This window comes from Oryza glaberrima, chromosome 8 (assembly GCF_000147395.1).
Source record: "Oryza glaberrima chromosome 8, OglaRS2, whole genome shotgun sequence".
In the NCBI taxonomy this organism is placed as follows: domain Eukaryota; kingdom Viridiplantae; phylum Streptophyta; class Magnoliopsida; order Poales; family Poaceae; genus Oryza; species Oryza glaberrima.
The window spans coordinates 22213599-22237007 of record NC_068333.1 but is presented as its reverse complement, the minus strand read 5'-3'; the positions used below and the strand labels follow the sequence as shown (position 1 = coordinate 22237007).

Genomic DNA, 23409 nt, shown 5'->3' with positions numbered 1-23409 from the left:
ATTTGTACAGCAACATATGCAGTTCGTCCTGCGACTTGGAACGATTTGGCCATGGCCAAAAAAAAAATCTTATCGTCCTTTGTTCATGTAGCCATCCGACAGTACAGACCGATTAATAATGATATGTCATTGTCGTACTGAATTATTAACGGCCCCGCATATTTGCAAAAGAGAAGTAATTTGTGAATAAAACTTTTATATGTGTGTTCTTAGCGACCTAAAAACAAAGGTCGAAATATAAACTTCGATGAAAAGATCTCAAAATCAGCTTCAAATTTAAGATTAAAAATTTAAATTTTAATGAGATAAGCATTAACATAAGTGAAATGATGTGGCCGAAAATTATATATGTGACAATATGTTGTAGCCTTTGGTCGAAATCTACAGCAACCACAAGAAACAACATTGAATCACTGCTACAAGGTTGCGTTTAGGGGTGGAAAAAAAAAGCTCGGGCTCGTGAGCTCAGCTCAGGTTTGGCTCGAGCTTGGTTGGCTCGGCTCGGCTCGTAAGCCAAATGAGCCAAGCCCAAACCTCCTTTTCAGCTCGTTGCTGAAATGAGCCAAGCCGAGTTGGCTCGTGAGCCATTTGTTTTGGCTCGCAAGCCTAGGCCATCATGTATTTATATCAATTATTTTACTTTTTATGGCGTTATTATTTGTAAACTTGAAATTTATCATTAAGATTTTAAAGAATTGAATATATATACTTATTTAAATTTTACATGTTAATGAATTGTTCTTGCTTTTTTTAATAATTACAAAATATATATGAAGAGGTGTTTCAATAGAAAGGCTTTGCAAGCCAGCGCCAGCCAGGAAATGAGCCGAGCCGAGCTCAAGTTTTACCTTGTTTTCCTAACTGAATCGAGCCAAGCCAAGCCTAGTTTGTTGTGAGCCACTGCAAGCCGATTCGTTTCCTCCCCTAGTTGCGTTGGAGTCATTTCGTTGGTGATCACCCCCCCCCCCTCTCTCTCCACCCCTTCCATCCATCCCGTCCTATCTCTTTGAGAAAATTTTCTATATACCCCTAAAAAGTTTCGCAATCTCTTGTATACCCTTGAATTTTGTCTCATCTTTTATATGCCCTTGAGTTTTCATTTTGATTTTCTCTATCCCTATTCCGTTAGTTGACTGCTATATTTTCCCATACTTACATACTATCTACTTCATAATTCACAATGTGAAATACCGTAATACATGATAAAATCAAATGGGCATAATGATTTATTGTAAAATTTGAAAAACAAAATTTAAATTGTTGAACAAATTTATTTTTTTTGACAGAATCCATTTTAGAGTTTTAGCTAGAAACTATGAACCAAAATTATTTATTTGTTGGGTTCAAATTTTGATGAAAACAATTTACGAATTTCATAAATGATAATTTAATTTTTATTTAAAAATTTTATATTTATATTTAATTTTTTCAAATAATTATATTTCCTTTTTTTACAAATAGATCTTTTTTATATAAGAATTGTGATTTTTATTGCTAAACTAGTAGATAAGTATAAGAGATAATATAGGCTATGTTCTGTTTAAAAGGTATTGAAGAGGATTGGAGGGGATTGAGGGGGGATAATTTCACACCATACTATTAATTAATTTTTTACCTATTTTTTTTAATAACCGTGCCGTGCCTAAAATTTGTTATATTTAAGTAATGGGACAGAATGCATGCAACCTCTTCTTACAAATTCTTTGTTCCAAAGTAGGCCGTAATGGACGTGCTGGAAACCAGTAATTATTGACGTAGGCGTTCGATACTTGAGGTCACCATACTTGAGGTCCATAGAGGAAAGGGATGCGCAGCCAACTTTTCGGGCCATGGACCCCTCCCGTGTTAGAGCACCTGGTCCACGGGAGAATAAGTTCACTTTGGGTCCCTCTATTTGTCGTCCAGTCCGATTTTCGTCCCTTCACCATAAAATCGGGTACTACCCGTCCCCCAACTTACGAAAACCGGACAACCGAGGTCCCTCAGCGGTTTTGAAGGCAGTTTTGGCTGACGTGGCGCCTATGTGGCTTGTTTGACTAGTTCTCCATTCCACGTAGCATTGACGTGGCGCTTACGTGGCAACTATATCTCAATAATAATAATAATAATAATAATAATAATAATAATAATAATCATGGGCCCACATGTTAGCCACACAAAAAATAATTAATCTAAAAATGGTGGGGCCCACATATCTGCTACACAAAAAAAATAAGGCGGGGCCCACGTAGGCCCCACATGTCATCTCCCTCTCCCCACACGCGAAACTACACGGGAGGGAGGCCATGGGGACGTGCGGCTAGCTGCTAGCAGCGGAGCAACACAACGGCATGGACGTCGCCTGTCGACCCCCGATTTTGTAAATCGGGAAATCTTCTGTGTTTATCAGTACCAATCCCTGGATCAGTAGTTGGTACACACATACATAACCGAATCACAACATATCACGAATGAATTCAGGCTAAGAGAGTTAAGTGCTTACATTAGGGCCAGGCAGGCCAACAACTATCAGAGAAACAATAGCAGAAGACAAAATAATACAAGGGCTCGGTTGACATGCCACAAGCAGTCGACTGGGGAACGAGACCTAGAACGGAACCACACTCCGATCATCTTGTTAGGTACGCAAGCGTACTAACAAGGGCTTCTCTTCAATACTCTGCTAAAAGATATATATAGAGCAACAATGAGTACAAAAGAACTTAGCAAGCCACCACAGAAAATGCAATAATGTACAGGATAATACAAGGGGTGGCTATGGTTACTTTGCGTAAAGCTGAGTTTTTAAATATCATTTCACAAACCTAAGACCTAGTATAAACTGATCAAGTTTTAATTCCATTGTTCATTAAACAGCGACGGTTCTGTCCACCATCCATTGTGTTCCCAAGGATAGCTTCCCGCCACTGGTCGTCATGGTTTTCTGGGGTTTACCCCTTCTCGCCTCTCGAGAAGTTGATCCACCAGTACAAAATCATCATGCAACATCCCACCCAACCAGTTTAAGAATTTAGAGTCTAGCCAAGTGTAATACATGTCCCGGTGCTCAATATCCGCGATCACGGCTATTCGAATAGATTTGGTTTACTCACACTGCAGTGGATGTACACTTTACCCGTACTCCGCGACTTGCCCAACACATGAGCCTACGTCCCAACGAATGAGACTTGCCACGGCAAAGCCTTTCAATAACCTCACTTTGGCAGTACCCGCTCCATGAACTTGAGTCCTCATGCACTCTAGGCGTACACGGTTTCTAGCAGTGAGAGGAGTTCTGGCGCTCCCGGGAAGGAAAGACTCACACATGCATTAAGTTATAGTTAAGTTTAGGTTTACACATGGCAGTCCTACCGATGGCGACACCATTGTTGGCACCCGCCCCTCACGGTCCTACCAATGGCTGCCCCACCGTAGGCCCTGCCTCACACCCATCAAGAAAACCACTATGCAGGGATACTGCCTCCGCTCGGCTATTTACTCCGCTAGGTCTATACCCATACGAGAAGTACGGTTGTACGGGGGTCGTTTCATGCTTAGCTTCATGGCTCGGTCCTTAACTGACCAGGGACGGCACTAGCCTTTTCCGGACAACACCCAAGTACCCCAGCCACCCCAGTCGAAAACAGTGTTTAATTTTATTTCTCCTTTCACAATTCATGTCATCCTTGTCATGGCAATGTGGCGCTCATGTCTCCACATGCCGCATCTCAACTACCTTCCCTAAGGTAGTTGCCCAAGCATATAGCACTTGATAAATATGAGAATGCATGATTCTAATTAGCATGACTAAGCATTTGTTCAATATTGACTAAGTACACACGATAGCAGGGTTTACAATGGTCATACACATAATCAATATCAAGGCATGGCATATATAACAAGTAGGACATTCATATTCATATATATAGTATGCAATTTTATTTAAATCAACATAATTTTCGCAATAGGTTCAACATGCTCAAAGATTAGTGATGACTTGCCTGCTCAGGATAGTTCTTATTCTTGATATGATCTTGATCAACCTTCACCTCCTGGAAGCTGCATATGTTGTCTCACGACTAACCGATATACAATTTCTATAATATGCGAGAAAACCAATATTCAAGCAACAATCAAATATGCACAAACAAAATATAATTGTTCGGAATATACCTAGGGCTATTCATATCACTCGTGCTTGCTAATGGATTGTAAGGTGCTACGAAGTCTAAACTATGGCTGCTCACATACAGAATTCAATACTCAGGACTATGGAATTATCTATCAACTATTGCTATGTGGAGTTCATGGCTAAACTAGCTTTGATCGTAATTTAAATGGTGACACCCTACAGGAGATTTACCAAGGCTCAGTGGATAATTTAATCATAACAAGAGTTCTAACAGGATGGATTATCTAAGCATGGCTCTACAAATATTACTGTATTAGGGTTCCAACAAATTACATGCTATGTAGGTTAGATTAGTGTGGTCCATAATATTATAGTTAAAGTTTATCTCAATGCATAATTTTACCATAAATAATCCTAAGTCACGGTCAAACTATAATTGTGTGAGGTCAAGATTTATAATTAGTGTTTTATCTACTATACACGCTTATCATAGACTCCTCAGTTTAATATATGAAAAAGGTAGGTTATTGTTCTTGTGTATGATTTAAATGGACTGTACAGTAGTTGTGAGTGCAACAACATACTAATATTAGATCATTTACTAAGCATGAGCTATTTACTGTAAGCTATACAGTATATGTGATGCAGGTGGATTTGGCGAGTTGGTACTGTTTATCAACTTAAGATTGATTACCAACTTAAAAGATACTATTCCATGGAACATGATATTAAGTAATTAATTTTGTATAGGTGATTTAATCACACTAGCTCTGTTATTATTTCTCATAAACAAGTTAAAGATTCATCTATGAGTATTAATATTTTAGTTACAAAATATGAGGCTAAACTTTATATAAATAATTTATAAGTCATAGGTTTAATTATATGGCCATCGAATATTAAATAAGTACTAGTATTTTCCTATACATCCGTTCATTTGAGACATCACATATACTTAATTTTCATGATTGCTACTGTGAAAAAAAAAACATGCTAGAAACAAATATTATTACATCCACTCTACTGTACAATACCAATTTTATTTATTAGCATATTTTTAAGTTGACCATAATCTAATCATTTGATATTAATTATGTAATAATTATAAATATATTTTATTAAACAGTGAGTTATATACCATTGGAAAGATTATGAATTTAGATGAAATCAGGTTCAAGTTTCACTCAAATCTGAGTTAAAATGAGCAAGTTATACTAGTTTAAAGATTCAATTTCAAATTAATCTGAGAAATTGTGAAAAGCGACTGTGCATAATTCATTTATTTTTAATCCAAAATATATCATTGTCCCTAACAGCTGCTGACATGTGGGGTCAAAGCTTTGATTTTCTTTTTCACAGGATTAAGTTTCTAAAGGAAATAGGAGGAGTGGGGACGGCTTGTCAGTGGCTCGGCTGAAGGTCGTCTTCAACCTTCGTCTTCTTCCTCCCGACCGAGCGGAAGCAGCAGGGGAACACGGCACGCACGGAAGGCCGGCCAAGGGCGAACCGGCAGCGGCTAGGGGAGGCGCGGAGAAGCTCCGGAGACTACCCACCGGCTGCGGCGGCGCTTGGAGGGACGAGGCGCATGGCCGCCATAGCTGCGCCATAGCCGAGCTCGGCTGCAAGTGGCTAGGACGACAGGAAGGGTTTCCGACCAAATTTATGAGTGCGTGAGCATCTACGGCATACGGGGGTTCCATTTTGTTAGCTAGATAGGAAGGGGAGCCCCCGGGATGGCTTGTCCACGGCGAGCTCGCCGGTGGCGAAAAAGTGGCCAGTCCGGCACGGCTTTAGGTGCTAATCGCCAAAATTGGTGAGATACTAAGCTTCTATGGAACTAGGAGAGGCTTTAGGCGCGAGTTATTACCGAGAGGCGGCGAAACGGCGATGTTCGATGCCGTGGTGGGGAGACGGCAGTGAAGCAGAGGTGGACGACGGCGGCGAGCGCGCAGGTGTTCGACTGCAGGTCCTCAGGTCACAACGGCACCTGGAGTTGATCCAAGGTAGCAGCAGCAGCAGAGGCATCCCGAAGCCACAGCTCCCGCGGTCGTCAGCACCGGCTCCGGCTTCAAGCAATGGCTATGGAGGCACGCACACAAGGTGCTCGATGAAATGCATTCGAGAGGAAAGGCAAAGAGGGGTGGGGATTTCATTGGGGCTTAGCTTAGGGTGTAAGCAAACGGTGTGGATAAGATCGCCAGCACACGCCTGGACGAGCTAGAGCTCTAATAGCGATCGGATAAGGGCAAGGAGATGGATGACGCGGATAAGTTTCGATCCTCCCAGGATTCGGGTTCGACGATGCATCGATCGGGCATGATTTTCCATACAGTAGAGTTGCAGGGGAGGGATTGCTAGCTGTGGTAAGAAGCGCTGCATTATCCAGCGGTCTCGGCTCAGGGCGACGAGATGGCGACGCGATGGCGATGCGATGGCGACAAGAATGGCAGCGACAGGCAGTGGTAATGGCCGCCGATTGGGAGGTGCGGGCTATTTTCTAGGGTGACACGGAACAACGTGGCGGCCGTTATCCCTCAGCTCGATGGCGACTCGCGATGAGACGGGATGACGCAGGCGCTCGTGGCGACGCGGCCTTTGTGCAGGATTTCGGCGGCTTGGTCGGGCGACGGGCCCACGCGGGCGTGGCGCGGCACACAGCGCGGCGCACGGTGCAAGGTGACCGGAAGGGTGCACCGGTCATGCGCGACACGGTCGCAGCTCGGAGGTGTGGCGCTGTGTGTGCGGCTTGGGCTAGGGCTCTGGTCGAGCACCTGGCGGCCCAGGAACAGTGGTGGCTGGGAAAAGAGAGAAAAGGAAGAAAAGGAAAAAGGAAAAGATGGAGGGGCCAAACTACAAAATGGCTAAGATTGGATTTGGAATTGAAATGTAGCTCTACACATTTTGGATTTTGGTAATTCAAATTTTCATTTGAATATTTATTTATTTATTCATTAGTTCCCAAATGAATTTGCTTTCCATTAGATTATCCAAAAATTATCCAATATAACTTCTAGGCTTTGATATTTCTTAAAAACTAATTAAATATACTAATGTGACCTTCAATAATACAATAGCACATTGGTCGAGTTTATTTGTATAACAATGTATTTTACATGGACATGCTTAATCTATTATTCCATAAAAGTAAATTGAGACTTGGTACAATATTGATCTAAATGTTTAATTATACACTCTCATAAACGCATTTTATATATAAAGCTTAATTCATTTACATGACCAATTATTTTATCTGAGTGAATTTTATGGCCAGAAAGATACGTTAAATATTAATGTAAATATTCCAATGAAATACTCATCTACAAATAGGATCACTATAGTGGTGGTCATCATTTCATGTGGATAGGTTGTCCTTTTAAATTGGTTTTACCTCTATATGGATCATTATAGTTTTATATTTGTCCTATAAATTAAATTAGTAATTAACCTTCTCTTTGTATGGCTTTGTTGTGGTGTGTAATTATTTATAGAGTTCATAATAAATATCTTATTTTTATAATTATTAATTAGTTGTATAGCTTTAGCTTACTTTTCAATTGTGACAATTTATAGCTTGGCAAGCAATTGCAACCATAACATCCAGCATGATGCAAAAGTTTTAAAAAGTTTAAAATTTTAGCAATTTTTATTGTCAGGACTTTTCAGGATGTTACACCGCCGGCGGCGACGACGCGTCGCCCTTGCCGCTACCGGCTGCGAGCTCGAGCTTGCGCGCCTTGATGCTGGTCGACATGCTGGACGCCCACTCCTCTATCTATCCTTTTCTTTTCTTTTGCAGTCATTTTCTTGTTTGCTTGTACTGCATCCGGCGTGCGTGCGGCGGAGAGGGCGGCCGACGCAAGCGCCGCCGGCGGAGAGGGCGGCCGACGGGAGCACCGCAAGGGAGGAGGTGAGTTCATCGGGCAGGCCGACGGGAGAGGAGCACTACCACCCGGCGGGAAAGGAGGGAGAGGAGCGGCGGTGCGCGGCGGCCGGCGGGAGGGCTGAGACCTAATCAAACAAGCCACGTAGGCGCCACGTCAGCCAAAACTATCTTAAAAACTGCCGAGGGATCTCGTTCGCCTGGTTTTCGTAAGTTAAGGGACGGGTCGTAACCGGTTTTGCGGTCAAGGGATGAAAATCGGATTGGGCGACGAACAGAGAGACCCAAAGTGAACTTATTCCATCCACCGGCATCAGGCCAAGCATTTCGGCCTTGTGCGCTGGTCCAACTCCATCCCTCCGTCACAAATCCGGCCCAGCTACACTCACATTTTCAGTCCAGGCTTCACGCGAAAGCCAGCCCGGAATTCACCTCAGCATCAGCGGCCCTCAGCGGAAAGGTTAATCGGCGAACGTTCGCCGCTAGCCTATCGCGCGAATGGATCAGGATAAAGGAGTTAAGGAGGCAGCGATGCTCCGTTTTCTCTTTTTTACGTGTTCCTTTTCAATTTCCCTTTCTTTTCTTTTTATACGTGATTTCTTTTTTTAATAATGGAATGAACATTCCGGCCTTTGCTCATCAAAGCTACAGCCAATTATTATAATGTATCACTCAAACGAAGAGTGTAGTTCATAATGAAATTAAACACACCCAACAAAATAAAAGACCAAACCGAAATAAATGACCAAACCGAGATAAGAAGTACACATTTATTCAAGTTTATTTGTGAATCTCTATCTATAGTTTGCAAAAAGTTGCATAACTGTCGTCTTAAGCCTGCGATATGCAACCTTCATAAGCTCTCCATCATCTTCACACTTTTGCAGCTGTGCCCAACACCGGAGCCAATATGTTGCCCTGAAAATTATCTGCAAATATGAGATAGATGGTGATTTGTCAAATACCATATCATTACTACTCAACCACAAAGCCCAACATATGGCAGATGCTTCTACAAGTATGAGTTTACTCTTCTTCTTGTCAACCCTCAAAAGCCAACCATCAAACATATTAGATATGGTTCTAGGAAGGTATAAACCAAATGAGAACTGAATTGCTCTCCAAACAAATTTCGCATAGTGACAATCTATAAAAAGATATTGAATGGTCTTGTTTTTTATACAGAAACAACATCTTAAACTACCATTCCAATTTCGTCTTACCAAATTGTCCTTAGTTAGCACAACCCCTTTTAGCAAGTATCACATAAATATCTTAATCTTAAGCGGCATCTTAAGCTTTCAAATAATCTTATTTCTCTCAATATAACCATTATTAATAAGAGCTAGATACATTGATCTAACTGAAAATCTACCATTCTGGTGATAATTCCATCTAAAACAATCAGAGGATTGATTCAACTGAATATGTACAGTAGAAACACACAATTCATGCCAATATTCAAGATTCTGACCAACTAAAGCTCTTCTAAAGGAAACATTAAGTAGAACAGATCTCATAACATTAGCAATAGTAAAACTTTTCCTTCGGACAAAAGAGTATAAAGATGGATATTTGTCTTTAAAAGCCAGGTTTCCTAGCCATTTATCCTCCCAAAACCTTATCTATTCCCCATTATACGTGATTTCTAGTACGTATCACTTCTTTTCTTTTTCAAATATCATTTTTTTCGTTATATTTTTTTCTATAGCTTTTTTTATGGAAACTTTTTTGTATGAATTATTTTCATGGAAACTTTCTACATATACTTTTTATATATAGAATTTTCTATATACTCCATCCGCTTCATAATGTAAGTCATTGTAGCATTTCCCACATTCATATTGATGTTAATGAATCTAGATAGATATATATGTCTAGATTCATTAATATCAATATGAATGTGGAAAATGCTACAATGACATATATTGTGAAACGAATAAAGTAGAATTTATGTATATAAACTTTCTATATATAGACTTTACGTGTGTGTGAATTTTCTATATATAGACTTTATGTATATAAACTTTAAATATATAGACTTTTTTTTCTTTATAAACTTTATAGTATGAGTTATATTTACAGTTAGAGAGTACTATATATAATTTTAGTACAAATAAAGAAAATCTAATTATCATCGAATTCCGGATTTTTCTTTAGAAAATATAATCCAATCAAACAACTTGATAATAGGACAAATATGCATGCAGCGATCTGATATGATCTTTGTAACTGAAAAAACAAAATACTATACTAGGAGCTGAAGCACGTTATTGAGACGAAAATCGATCAAACCTGTCGACCTGTTTGTGAGACACGAACGTTCGTGGGCTAGACCCATCCAGCTCTAAGGGCTTTCACAGTGCAGTGACGGGGCATTCAGCCTGGGGAGACCAGGTCGGAGATTCTCCTCCACGTCGGATTTTTGCGGTGCTTCCTGAAGAACGGGGAGCTAAATGTTGTCAAGAGTTTCTTATCAGAAATTACAGGTTTGGGCCCACACTTTTGTGTCATGCACACGACACAGGGAAGGGAGAGAGAGAGGAGTAGAGGAGATGCGATGAGGAGGAGGTGAACGGGAAGGGATCTTGCCGGAGGAGGCAGCATCGACAACCGCCGAGGAGCTCAACACGACGGCAGCCCTCGTTCTGTGCCGTTGCTGGGGAGCTCGTCGACCCTCCCTCTAGTCGCCGCCATCGCCGCTGCTTCGGGAGAGGAGAGGGTGGCCGCCTTGGCGCCATCCCCGCGCTCACCGTCGTCGCCGACGCATCAGGGGAGGAGAGGGTGGCCGCCTCGGCGTCGTCGCCGTCCTTGCCGCCGCTTCGGGGGAGGAGAGGGGGTGGATCTCGCCACCATCACCACCCCGCCGCCGCTTTGGGGGAGGAGAGGGGGATGAATCTCGCCGCCCCACCGCCATCGCTGCCCCGCCGCCGTCTCCGCCGCGTCGCCACTAGAGCCCTCTGTCTCCGGGTCGTCCACCGTAGGCACCCTCCGCCGAGACTGCCTTGGGATCGTTCACCGCTGGCCAGCTACCAGATTCGGTGGGGGAGAGCGGTGGAGGGGGAGAGGGACGGTTGCGGTGGGCGGGAGAGAGAGAATGGGCGCCGGCGGCGCAGTAGAGGATGGGGAGCGATCCAAAGGTCGTGGGAAAGGGAGAGAGAGATAAAAAGTGAGGACCACGGGTGGGATCCACTGTGAAGGAAAAGTAGATCACATGCACCGTGAAGAATGTTGCTTATAAAGTTCTTAGTCTAGGTGGTAGTTTTGGCTCCTCAGAAACCGGTGACGCATTGTGAGTGCCCTCAGCCTACAGGCGCCGGCGTCTGCACGTCCCGCCGCAAATACCGCCATGCCGGATGCCATGCCGCGCTGGCTCCTGGCTGGCTATTCGGCTATCGCTGTGATCGCCGCCTCGTGCTATGGAACCAGAAAGAAATAGAAGGTGTGGCTGAATAAAATAGACAACATTTAAACCTACATTTTCTATCGTCATATGATAAATAATTTTAGAGGGAGCTCCAATGTTTCTAATTAGAAATAAGTTTATCTGAGGTCCATTAACTTGTCAACGAATCCAATTTTCGTCCTTCAGTTGGATAACCAGATACAATGGGTCCCTCAACTATTAAAACCGGTGCACATAAGGTCCCTCGGCGGTTTAGATGGCGGTTTTAGTTGACGTGGCGTCTACGTGACTAATTTGACTCGGTCTTCATCTGACGTAGCGCTTACGTGTCAATTTGATCTAGAAAAAATAAAACCCGTGGGACCCACTTATCAGTCTCACACACAAAATAATTAAAAAATGGTGGGACCCATATGGGCCCCACATGTCATTCTCAACCCCCCCTCTTCCTCCTCTCTTCACATCTCTCTTCATCTCTATCCCCTTTCCTCTCTCTTCTCTCTCTAGTGCCACCACCACCGACTCCGCTGCCGCTCCCGCCACTGCCACATCCCTCGCCGCCGCTGCCGCTACCTCTTCTCTTGCGCACGATGCAACAGGGGCGCGCGGGGGTGTTGCGGCGCCGCGCCGCGCGGTGGTTGGCGAGGCAGCTATGGGGCTAGGTATCGACGAGGCACAAATGGCGGCTCCTTTAGCCGTGACTAGGTGCGGATGAGCTTCAAGTGATTTTTTTTTTCATTTTGAGTCGTTTGTTGTTTTGAGCAGCGGTAGCAACCGCCCTCTCAACCAACGTATCTCCTATCTTCGGCGGCTTCCAGCCATCGGAATCAAATAACAAGCGCAACAGTATGCCGAGCACCCAGAACTGGTCCTCACCTGCACCATCCTTCGCAGCAACGACGGGGCCGACCTCCTTCCGGACGGCAGCGAGCTCCCGCCGGCGGGCCGCAGTGAAGCGCCACAGCACGGGAGCGTCCATGCGGCCGCACATCCACCGGAGGCCCCACGGACGTCGGCGGGCGGGGGCTCCGCGGACTCGGCCTCCGCGACGGCCGCGGACAGCGCCGTCTCGACCTCGGCGAGGCGCACGGGGACGGCGGCCTTGCAGGCCTCGAGTGACGCGAGGGACTCGAAGCTGGTGGAGGCGTCCACGGCGGCGCTAGGGCATCGTCGAGCGACGCGGAGCGGGCTGCGAGGTCCTCGTCGAGCGAGGCGAAGTGGGCGAGCGAGCGCGACCAGGCGTCGTGGCAAGCGGCGAGGAGTTGCTGGTGGGAGTCGAGGTGAGCGAGGAGGCGCCGGACCACGCCAGGGGCGGCGGCGGAATCGCCGGTGGTCGCCATGGCTGTGAGAGCAAGCAGGTTGGGTTTGGACTGTACTCCCTCCTTCCTAAATTCATCATCATATAAGTTTATGTACTAAGACTAAGAACAATTTAAATCACATCACACCGGCACACATTCTCCCACAATACAACATACTCCAAACTGGCAAATGCTAACACCATGCAACGAGATTTTAATCAATACAGCTGTCAGCACATGCATCGGCACGCACGCAGCTGTGGAAGCTAGGGGTTTTCTTAAGTCACATAAGACGTGGTGATTATGGGCATGTTTGTAGAGTTTCTAGCAACTACAGTTTCTCTTAGAATCTCTAACTTTTTAAATAGTATGGATTCTCACACAGATTCTGAGAATTACAATTGTAGAATCCAGAAAATAAATCTGAAGTTAGAAGATGCTTCTTAGATTCTTAAGCCCCACAAACAAGACCCATAAAACACATAGATAGCTAAAACATTGAGTTGGACAGGTGCAGCCCAAAATGCCCATGAGACGTGCACGATGCGGTCATACTAACACGAGAGGGGTCCATGGACTGAATCGCCGTTCCAGCTTTTTGGTCTTGGTCTTTTTTTATCACTAAAAGCCTAAAATCTATATCAGTTACACAATTAGGGTTTGTTTGGATAATAGGATAAAAAAGTGGGATTTGCGATAGTAGGGAAATGAGGAAGGAGTTAGGATTAAATGGAGAAGAAAGAATGAATGGTTAAGATTTAAAGATGTGTTTTAGTGGGTGTGAAATCATTTCCCTAACTCATTAGCCAAACAAGACCTTACACTTAAACTTCATCGCAGTAGACGCAGATAATGAAGATCTGTCATCATCTAGATTACCTAAAATGTGCGCTCATGTGCAGCCCTTGGTCTCACTACCACGAATCAAGCAGATAGATTGAAACGCTGACAAAACACTGGTCACCGGAAGGCGATAGGTGTGGTCTTATTTCGACTTGTAACTATCCATACCACCAGCAATTACCGGTAGAAAGTTAGAAACGAAGTAAGAACATGAACTGTTTACTACGGCGCCCATGGGCCGGAACCGTGATGCTGTACGTACGTAGTGCAGGTGACAACAATGAACAAATTGTTCGCTTGTACATGTGTTTGATTTTGCTTGTGGTTGCCGTGGATTTTGGCCAAAGCTGACCGACTTGTGTGCGACACTGGCGTATCACGAGTGAGTCCAGAAAATAGTGTGAGCAAAAACTCTGGCTGACTTGTAGTGATAAAGTCGTCCACTTGAACTAGGGATGAAAACGGAGCGGATACGGACGGATAATGCTCATACCATATTCGTTTTCATATTTTTTGCCGGATACGGAAACGAATACAGATAGCTCGAATACGGAAACAAATACGGACTATCTCGAATACGAATAAGAATCGAATATGATCGGACATGAATACGGAAACAAATTTTTCTTGGAACACGAAAACGAATTCAACTTCTAATAGAAACAAATATCAACATATATAATTAGCTCATTTTATATTAAATGTAGTATAATTTATAAATATTTTTAAAATTTTAAATAATATTAATAATGTGGACTAGTGTTAAGAGATAAACTACTATTAAAATCTAAAAGGTATATTGAAGGTCATAGAGTTATAAAGTAATGGGGTATGTCTTATGGCTTCTACGGATATCCGAATAGCACTGTTCACCGGATATCCGAATTATTATCTGTATCCGACGGAAACCCTGATGCCATATTCGTATTCGTATCCGAGAGAAAATATCCGTATTCGTATCCGTATTCGAACTATCCGAGAATTATCCGATCCGAAAGGTATCCGTATTCGTTTTTATCCGGAGCGGACGGAAACTATCCGCTCCGTTTTCATCCCTAACATGAACGGGAGGAACGCCATTATTCCAACTTCCAAGTCGCTACAAACACAGTAACGGCTGCTACGAAATGCATGGTTTCTTCGGAAATCGGAACACATTTGTTTGTGGTACTCCAGTCCTTACCTCGGCGTCGACTCGTACGTTTAAATCTAGCTCCACTTATACCGGAGATACGACGCCCCCAGAGTTTGCGTACACGCGCACGTCCGCAATGGAGCGCGAGGCGTGGCTGCTATGTGCAGCGCTCGCCGCGGCGATGGTCTACTACTACTACTACTACCACCTCGCCTGCACGACGCGCCGCGCACAGCGGCGTCTGCCTCTGTCAGGCATACTCCTGACATAGTCGATGAACAAGCTGAGTTGATCCCTGATGCAAATGACAAGCTACAGGAAGGAGCTGTTACTGAAGATGGCAAGGAAGAAGCAGGAAGACCCAAGCGTAATAGGAAGCCCAATATCAAGGTCCATGGGCCTGAATGGACAGCGTGAGTTGTCGCCTGCGTGCGGCGTGTGCGTAGCTCATGAAGGAGTTGGTAGGAACAGAGTATAAAAACATGTGTAGCTGTATGTCTGAAACTTGAGTTGGCAATTGGAGGCGAAGGCGGCGGCGGCTCGATCCTGTTGGATCTGAGAGGAATACATATCAAATTGCCACAATCTCTTGTGTTTTTCGCTTGTTCTTGCTAGTACCTAACAATCTAGTATCAGAGCCTCTCGAATTCCCCAAAATTTCTCTTGATCGGGCTGTAAAATTCCAGTGATAGGTGGGATCCCGCTGCTTCGGTGGTGTGGATCCGCAAAAGTTTCGGCTCCCTTGATCTGGTTAGCTAGATTCGGAGAGGGGAGAAGAGAGAGTTCAATACTAGGGCTGTGAGATGGATCTAGAGGCGAAATTCGATCTGTTGCTCAAGACCATTGCGGAGAATGAGAGGAAGAGGGTGGAAGGGGAGGAGCGCACCCGAGCAGATTATCAGGAGCTGAAGAAATCTGTAGAGGCGCGTATTCCAGCCGTGGAGAAGAAGGTGGAAGAGCTCGGGAAATCTATGTCGGAACTCAGTACAAAAGTGGAACATCTGGAGAACAGCATCAGTCGACCTGGTGCAGAGCCCTGGACCAGCCGCACTTCAGTCGGTAATGGAGGAATCGCCAAGGAGGAACCCGTCACACCCCCAGATGGTATGCATAACACTCACTTTCGCTCCCCAATTCCATTTGGTATTGAATCCCCTTTCAATTCTCCTAAGAGTGCTGGTGAATTAGTTAATCTAAGTAGTACTGTCTCCCCCATGACCTGTCCCCAATTCAATGGTGAGAATCCTCAAATGTGGAAGTCTAATTGCGAGCAGTACTTTGATGTGTATGGGATTCATCCAAATCATTGGGTTAAGATTGCTACATTGAATTTCTGTGGTAATGCTGCATTTTGGCTTCAGTCAGTCAGGAAGCAGATGGAGGGTATTACTTGGGTGGCACTATGTGAACTGGTGTGTTCCAGGTTTTCTAGGGATCGTCAGCAGGCATTGATTCGCCAATGGCTGCGTATTAAACAGGAAGGATCAGTGTCTGAATATGTTGAAAAGTTCGACAGTCTTATGCATCAGCTCCTAGCTTACGACAGTTCTTTGCTTCCGGTGTACTTGGTGACTGTTTTCATTGAAGGACTTCATAGTGATATCCGTACTGTGGTGTTGGTGCAACGCCCCCAAGACTTGGATTCGGCCTGTGCTATTGCTCTTTTGCAGGAAGAAGCTACTGAAGGAATCAAGTCTACTGTTTATCGAAAACCTGACAATCCTGTAGTGTTTAAAACCACTCCAAGAGCTAGTTTGCCTGGGCAGCAACTGGTATCTCCAAAGGCCAATGTTACACCAGCTACTGAAGATAGGAGGGGTTTAGAATCTGCTCGAGCTAGAGAAGACAGACTAGCAGCACTTAAATCATATCGTAGATCTAAAGGACTTTGTTTTGTTTGTGGGGAACGCTGGTCTAAGGATCATAAGTGTGCTACATCTGTTCAATTACATGTAGTACAAGAGCTCGTTGATCATCTTCAGTCAGATGTATTTGCAAGTGGTGCTGAATCTGCTCCGGTATCTGAGGACAGTGATAATAGTGTTTTGATGGCTATATCTCAGCAAGCACTATGGGGTACTGAATCCTCTAAATCCATTAAATTGAGAGGTTGGGTCCAAGATTTTGAGCTCCTCATGCTTGTGGATTCTGGAAGCACACATTCCTTTATGGATGTGCAAGTTGGATCCAAATTAAAGGGGGTCACTCCATTAGCCAAAAGTTTGTCAGTTCAGTTAGCAGATGGTGGATCACTGACTTGCTCTCATGAGTTAGCTAATTGCCGATGGTGGATGCAGGGACACAATTTTGTCAATACTTTCAGATTGTTGTCCTTGGGGGGCTATGATGTAATACTCGGGATGGATTGGTTAGAACAATTTAGTCCTATGCATGTGGACTGGAGCAACAAATGGATGGAAATCACTGTGAACAATCAAGTAGTTAAGTTGCAGGGTATAGTACCAAACTCTGGTCTCTGCACTGCAGTGTCTCTAGATCAGTGTTTGGGCATGGCCAAACAAGGAGCACTCATGTACTTGATTCAACTGGCTGCAGTGGAATCTCTGACTGACAATACTATACCTCCTGTTGTTCAACCCTTAATTCAACAATTCCAGGATGTCTTTGATGCACCAACTGGTTTACCCCCAAAGAGGAACTGTGACCATCATATACCTTTGCTTCCAGGGGCAGCTCCTGTGAATCTCAGGCCTTACAGATTCAACCCTGCTTTAAAGAATGAAATTGAGACTCAGGTGACAGAAATGTTAAACTCTGGGATTATCCAACACAGTCAAAGTGCCTTCTCTTCTCCAGCATTACTTGTTAAGAAAAAGGATGGTACATGGAGATTGGTGATTGATTATAGGAAGTTGAATGCTATTACTGTCAAGAGTACCTACCCAATGCCAGTTATCGATGAGCTGCTTGATGAATTGGCTGGTGCTACTTGGTTCTCTAAGTTGGACCTCAGGGCTGGTTATCACCAAATCAGGATGGCACCTGGTGAAGAGTACAAAACTGCGTTTCAAACTCACACTGGCCATTATGAATACAAGGTCATGTCCTTCGGTCTAACTGGAGCTCCAGCTACTTTCCAAAGTGCAATGAATGAGACCCTCAAGCCAGTTCTTAGACAGTTCGCCCTGGTGTTTTTTGACGACATATTGATCTATAGCCCAGATCTGAATTCTCACTTGGACCATTTGCACCAAGTGCTATCTTTACTTCGAAAGCATCAGTGGCAAGTTAAGCTCAGTAAATGTTCATTTGCTCAAAAACAGTTATCCTATCTAGGGCATACTATCAGTGCTGCTGGAGTACAGACTGACCATTCTAAGGTGCAAGAAGTGCTTAATTGGGAGACTCCCACTTCTCTTAAGAAACTTAGAGGTTTCCTGGGTTTAGCTGGTTATTACAGAAAATTTGTCAAGGGGTTTGGAGTTATCAGTAAGCCTTTAGCTAATTTACTCAGAAAGGGGGTTCAGTTTCTGTGGACAGAGGAGGCTGAGGCAGCTTTTCAAGCTCTCAAACAAGCCTTAGTATCGGCTCCTGTTCTAGCCTTGCCTAATTTCCAGAAACCCTTTACTGTTGAGACTGATGCCTCAGACACTGGTATTGGAGCAGTGTTGTCACAGGACAATCATCCGATTGCTTATATCAGTAAGGCCTTAGGTTCTCGTACAAGGGGGTTATCTACCTATGAAAAGGAATACTTGGCTATACTTATGGCTGTGGATCATTGGAGATCATACTTACAAATGGGGGAATTTTGTATTCTTACTGATCACAATAGTTTGATGCACCTCTCGGAGCAGCGCCTTCATACACCCTGGCAACATAAGGCGTTTACCAAGTTATTGGGACTCACTTATAAGATTTGTTACCGTAAGGGGGCTCAAAATGCAGCTGCAGATGCACTCTCTCGAAAATTCCAAGATGATACAGATGAACTTATGTATATTTCCAGCTGCCAGCCTTCTTGGTTGCAGGAAGTAGAGCAAGGGTATCACAATGATCCTTTTTCCACCCAATTACTAACTGAACTAAGTCTGTCACCATCGGCTAGAGAACACTACGCTCTACAGGCTGGAATTCTCAGGTATAAAGGAAAGATTTGGATTGGTAACAACCCTGTTCTCCAAAATAAATTGATTTATGAAATGCATGCTTGTCCTATGGGGGGTCACTCGGGCAGTCCGGTCACTTACAGAAAACTGAAGCAGCTGTTTGCATGGCATGGTATGAAGAAAATGGTTCAGCAGTTTGTGAAGGATTGTCAGATCTGTTTACAGGCTAAACCAGATCGTGTTCGTTATCCTGGACTGCTACAACCTTTGCCAATTCCTGAAGGTGCTTGGCAGACTGTATCCTTAGATTTCATTGAAGGATTGCCCAAATCGAATCATTTCAACTGTATCCTCGTCGTGGTGGATAAATTTTCCAAGTATGCTCATTTTGTCCCTCTAGCTCATCCCTTTTCAGCTCTGGATGTGGCTCAGGCTTTCATGAAGAATATATTCAAGCTGCATGGACTGCCCTTGGTGATAATTTCAGACCGGGATAAAATCTTTACTAGTCACTTGTGGCAGCACCTTTTTGATCTTGCTGGTACTAAACTTCATCTAAGCTCAGCCTATCACCCTCAATCCGATGGTCAAACAGAGCGAGTCAATCAATGCCTTGAGATTTATCTTCGGTGTTTTGTGCACTCAGTTCCTTCTAAATGGTTTGCCTGGCTGCATTTAGCAGAATATTGGTATAACACCTCTTTTCACTCTGCTATTCAGTCCTCTCCTTTTGAGGTTTTATATGGTCATACCCCTAACCACTTTGGCATTAGTTCCAAGGACTGTATTGTTCCTGATCTTGCTAGTTGGTTGTCTGAACGAAAGCTTATGCAGCAGTTAGTACAACAGCATCTTAACAGAGCCAAGCAGCAGATGAAACATTTTGCAGACAAGCATCGCAGTTTCCGGGAGTTTGCTGTGGGAGATTGGGTGTATCTCAAATTACAACCTTATATTCAAACTTCAGTTGCTGCTCGTGCGAATCACAAGCTCTCTTTCAAGTATTTTGGACCATTTCAGATCTTGGAACGTATTGGTGGTGTGGCTTACAAACTTCAATTACCTCCAACTAGTTCTATCCATCCAGTTTTCCATGTGTCCCAGTTGAAATCTGCCACTGGATTCCAAGCCCCTGTTCAACCGCAATTACCTACTTCTCACTCTGTTTTACAATACCCAATTGCTGCTCTGGACAATCGACTGGCTAAGAAAGGTAATGACACTGTCTCTCAAGTGCTAATTCATTGGTCTGACTCTCTCCCAGCTGAGGCTACCTGGGAAGACTTGGAGGAACTCCGCAACCGTTTTCCTGAAGCTTTGGCTTGGGGACAAGCCAATTTCCAAGGGTGGGGGCTTGTCAGGCATACTCCTGACATAGTCGATGAACAAGCTGAGTTGATCCCTGATGCAAATGACAAGCTACAGGAAGGAGCTGTTACTGAAGATGGCAAGGAAGAAGCAGGAAGACCCAAGCGTAATAGGAAGCCCAATATCAAGGTCCATGGGCCTGAATGGACAGCGTGAGTTGTCGCCTGCGTGCGGCGTGTGCGTAGCTCGTGAAGGAGTTGGTAGGAACAGAGTATAAAAACATGTGTAGCTGTATGTCTGAAACTTGAGTTGGCAATTGGAGGCGAAGGCGGCGGCGGCTCGATCCTGTTGGATCTGAGAGGAATACATATCAAATTGCCACAATCTCTTGTGTTTTTCGCTTGTTCTTGCTAGTACCTAACAGCCTCCTGGGCCGACGCCGCTGCCGGTGATCGGCAACGTGCTCAGCCTGAGCGGCGACATGCACCACGAGCTTGCGCGCCTCGCACGGGAGCAGTACGGGCCCGTGATGACGCTGAAGCTGGGCCTCGTCACCGCCGTGGTCGTCTCCTCGCCCGACGCGGCGAGGGAGGCGTTCACCAAGCACGACCGGCGCCTCGCGGCGCGCACGGTGCCGGACATCAGCCGCGCGCGCGGGTTAACCGGCCGGTCCATGATATGGCTGCCGAGCTCCGACCCGCGTTGGAAGACGCTGCGCAGCGCGGTGGCCACGCACTTCTTCTCGCCACGGAGCCTCACCGCTGCCCGCGGCGTCCGCGAGCGCAAGGTGCGGGACATCGTCAACTACTTCGCCGGGCACGCCGCGGAGGTGATCGACGTCAGCGAGGCCGTGTACGGCGGCGTGATCAACATCGTGTCGAACGCCTTCTTCTCCGCCGATGTGGTTGACGTCGGCAAGGAGTCGGCGCACGGGTTACGGGAAACATTGGAGGACATCATCTTGGCGATCGCGAAGCCGAACGTCTCCGACCTTTTCCCCTTCCTCCGCCGGCTCGACCTGCAGGGATGGCGTCGCTGGGCGGAGAAGCGCTACGACAAGGTGTTCGGCATCTTGGATGACAAAATCAACAGCCGCTTGGCCGACGCCGACGCTGACGCCTCGACGAAGAAGCACGGCGACTTCCTGGACTCCCTCCTCGAGCTCATGTCCGCCGGCAAGATCGCCTGCGACGACGTGACCACCGTAATGTTTGACGCCTTCGGCGCCAGGATCGACACGATCTCCAACACGGTGGTCTGGGCAATGGCGGAGCTACTCCGCAACCCGAGCATAATGGCGAAGGTGCGCGCGGAGATGGAGGACGTCCTCGCCGGCAAGAAAACCATCGAGGAGAACGACACGGAGAAGTTGTCATACCTCCGGGCCGTGATAAAGGAGGCAATGCGGCTTCACCCGGTGGCGCCGATCCTCCTGCCTCACCGGGCGGCGGAGGACGGCGTGGAGATCGGCGGCTACGCCGTGCCGAAGGACTCGACTGTGATCTTCAATGTGTGGGCTATCATGCGAGACCCTACAGCGTGGGAGAGGCCGGAGGAGTTCATGCTGGAGAGGTTCCTGCAAAGAGCAGAGGTGGATTTCCGAGGTAAAGACTTCGAGTTCATCCCGTTCGGGGCCGGAAGGAGGCTGTGCCCGGGGTTGCCGATGGCAGAGCGCGTCGTGCCATTCATACTGGCGTCGCTGCTGCACGCGTTCGAGTGGAGGCTCCCCGACGGCATGTAGGCTAAGGAGTTGGATGTCAGTGAGAAGTTCACCACCGCCAATGTCCTTACTGTCCCACTCAAGGCCGTCCCCATACTTGCCTCTAGTGAACTAGTACAAGCAAATCTAGTAGGATAGCATAAAGCGTCGTGCCATTCATTTTTGCGTCGCTGCTTCACGCGTTCGAGTGGAGGCTCCCTGTCGGTGTGGCAGCGGAGACTTTGGATCTTAGCGAGAAGTTTACTACTGTCAATGCTCTTGTTACTCCACTCAAGGCCATCCCCATACTTGCCTCTCATCAAATTTAAGTGTAGTAGTGGTACGTACTAGGATACTAGCATACTGTCTGCATGTTCACGAGAATAGGTTTACTTCACAGTTTAAATGTCAAATAAAACTATTAGAAGATACTACTGCCACTTCTCTTATTCTTCAACAACCCCGGTACTTCAATCTCTATCAATTCTTGCAACCTTTAAGTTTCAAGCTACGCAACGCTATGCATATTAGTGGTAGCATATTAAATTCGGTATATCACATATATACATAAACACACACGGCGAGAATACCGCATATCAGTTCCTAAACGGAGATAAATTCTCAAATAAGGATAGGGTCAGCAGACAAGAAAGGAGTTACTACCGACTAAGAGCAAGAACAATAGCAGACTATAAGACGGTTATAAGCACATGAAGGAGGGATTAGAGAGGAGAGAGAAGAAAAGTGGGTTATAAATTTGATTTTGGAAGGCTGTTTTAGGTTCTTCTCCCGGCATCATTCTGATTTGGTGGTATCCTGCTCTCAAGTCCAGTTTGGAGAACCACTTTGAACCATGTAATTCATCCAACAATTCTTCTATAATAGGAACAGGATATTTGCTCTTGATGGTTAATGTATTGAGCTGTCTGTAATCAACACATAGCCTCCATGTGCTATCCTTTTTCCTGACAAGTAAAGCAGGTGAAGACCATGCACTTTGGCTGGGCTGGATAACTCCTGACTCTAGCATCTCAGACACTTGTTTCTCTATCTCATTCTTGAGTTCTGGATTGTATCTGTAGGGTCTCAGGTTCACTGGTTGGGCTCCATCAATCAAAGGAATTTTGTGATCACAATACCTGACAGGAGGCATGCCTTTTGGTTCTGCAAACACATCCTCAAATTATTGCAATAACTTCTGCACAGGGACTAGTATAATCTGTTTCTCCTCAGAGCTACTTGTTGACAGTTGTACCATGTACATAATAGAACCAGTTTTGGCCATCCCCAACAATTGGTCTCCAGATATTGCCAGACACTGCTAAGGCTTAGAATTAATTCCCATCAACCGAATCAACTGTTGGTTATATTAAAATTCCACCCATTTTTGATTCCAGTCGATCTGCATAGGACTGTGCTGAGTCAGCCAGTCCATTCCCAAAATGATGTTGTAATTACCCAAAGGAATTAATGTGAAATCATTTTTGAAACTATGACCTTGCATCCACCAAGTACAACCAGGAATAACCTTAGTACACTCCAGCTGTCCCCCATCAGCTATCTGAACCCTCAATGGTTTCTGCAACACTTCCACACCATTCAGTTTGTTTCCAATATGTTCATCAATAAAAGAATTGGTACTGTCTGAATCTACTA

The 23409-nt window shown here is 45.1% G+C and overlaps 2 protein-coding genes across 2 annotated transcripts; both read left to right on the top strand.

Moving 5' to 3' along the window:
- Positions 1–11895: 11895 nt before the first annotated feature.
- LOC127781485 (uncharacterized) lies at positions 11896–12854 on the top strand. The gene is made up of 2 exons (XM_052308447.1): positions 11896–12102; positions 12292–12854. Exons 1-2 carry the CDS (start codon positions 12050–12052, stop codon positions 12743–12745), a joined length of 507 nt encoding a protein of 168 aa, XP_052164407.1. The 5' UTR covers positions 11896–12049; the 3' UTR covers positions 12746–12854.
- Positions 12855–14812: 1958 nt separating this feature from the next.
- Positions 14813–21795, top strand: LOC127781479 (cytochrome P450 76M5-like). The gene is made up of 3 exons (XM_052308437.1): positions 14813–14913; positions 17508–17517; positions 20479–21795. The coding sequence occupies exons 1-3, from the start codon at positions 14813–14815 to the stop codon at positions 21793–21795; spliced, it is 1428 nt and encodes a 475-aa protein (XP_052164397.1).
- Positions 21796–23409: the final 1614 nt, after the last annotated feature.

What these genes read in the sequence shown, in the direction of transcription:
- LOC127781479 (XM_052308437.1), top strand. Translation starts at nt 14,813, where the DNA reads ATGGAGCGCGAGGCGTGGCTGCTATGTGCAGCGCTCGCCGCGGCGATG.
- LOC127781485 (XM_052308447.1), top strand. Translation starts at nt 12,050, where the DNA reads ATGGGGCTAGGTATCGACGAGGCACAAATGGCGGCTCCTTTAGCCGTG. An exon ending in GCTCCTTTAGCCGTGACTAG is followed by an intron (nt 12,103 to 12,291) that starts GTGCGGATGAGC and finishes CATCCTTCGCAG; the next exon opens with CAACGACGGGGCCGACCTCC.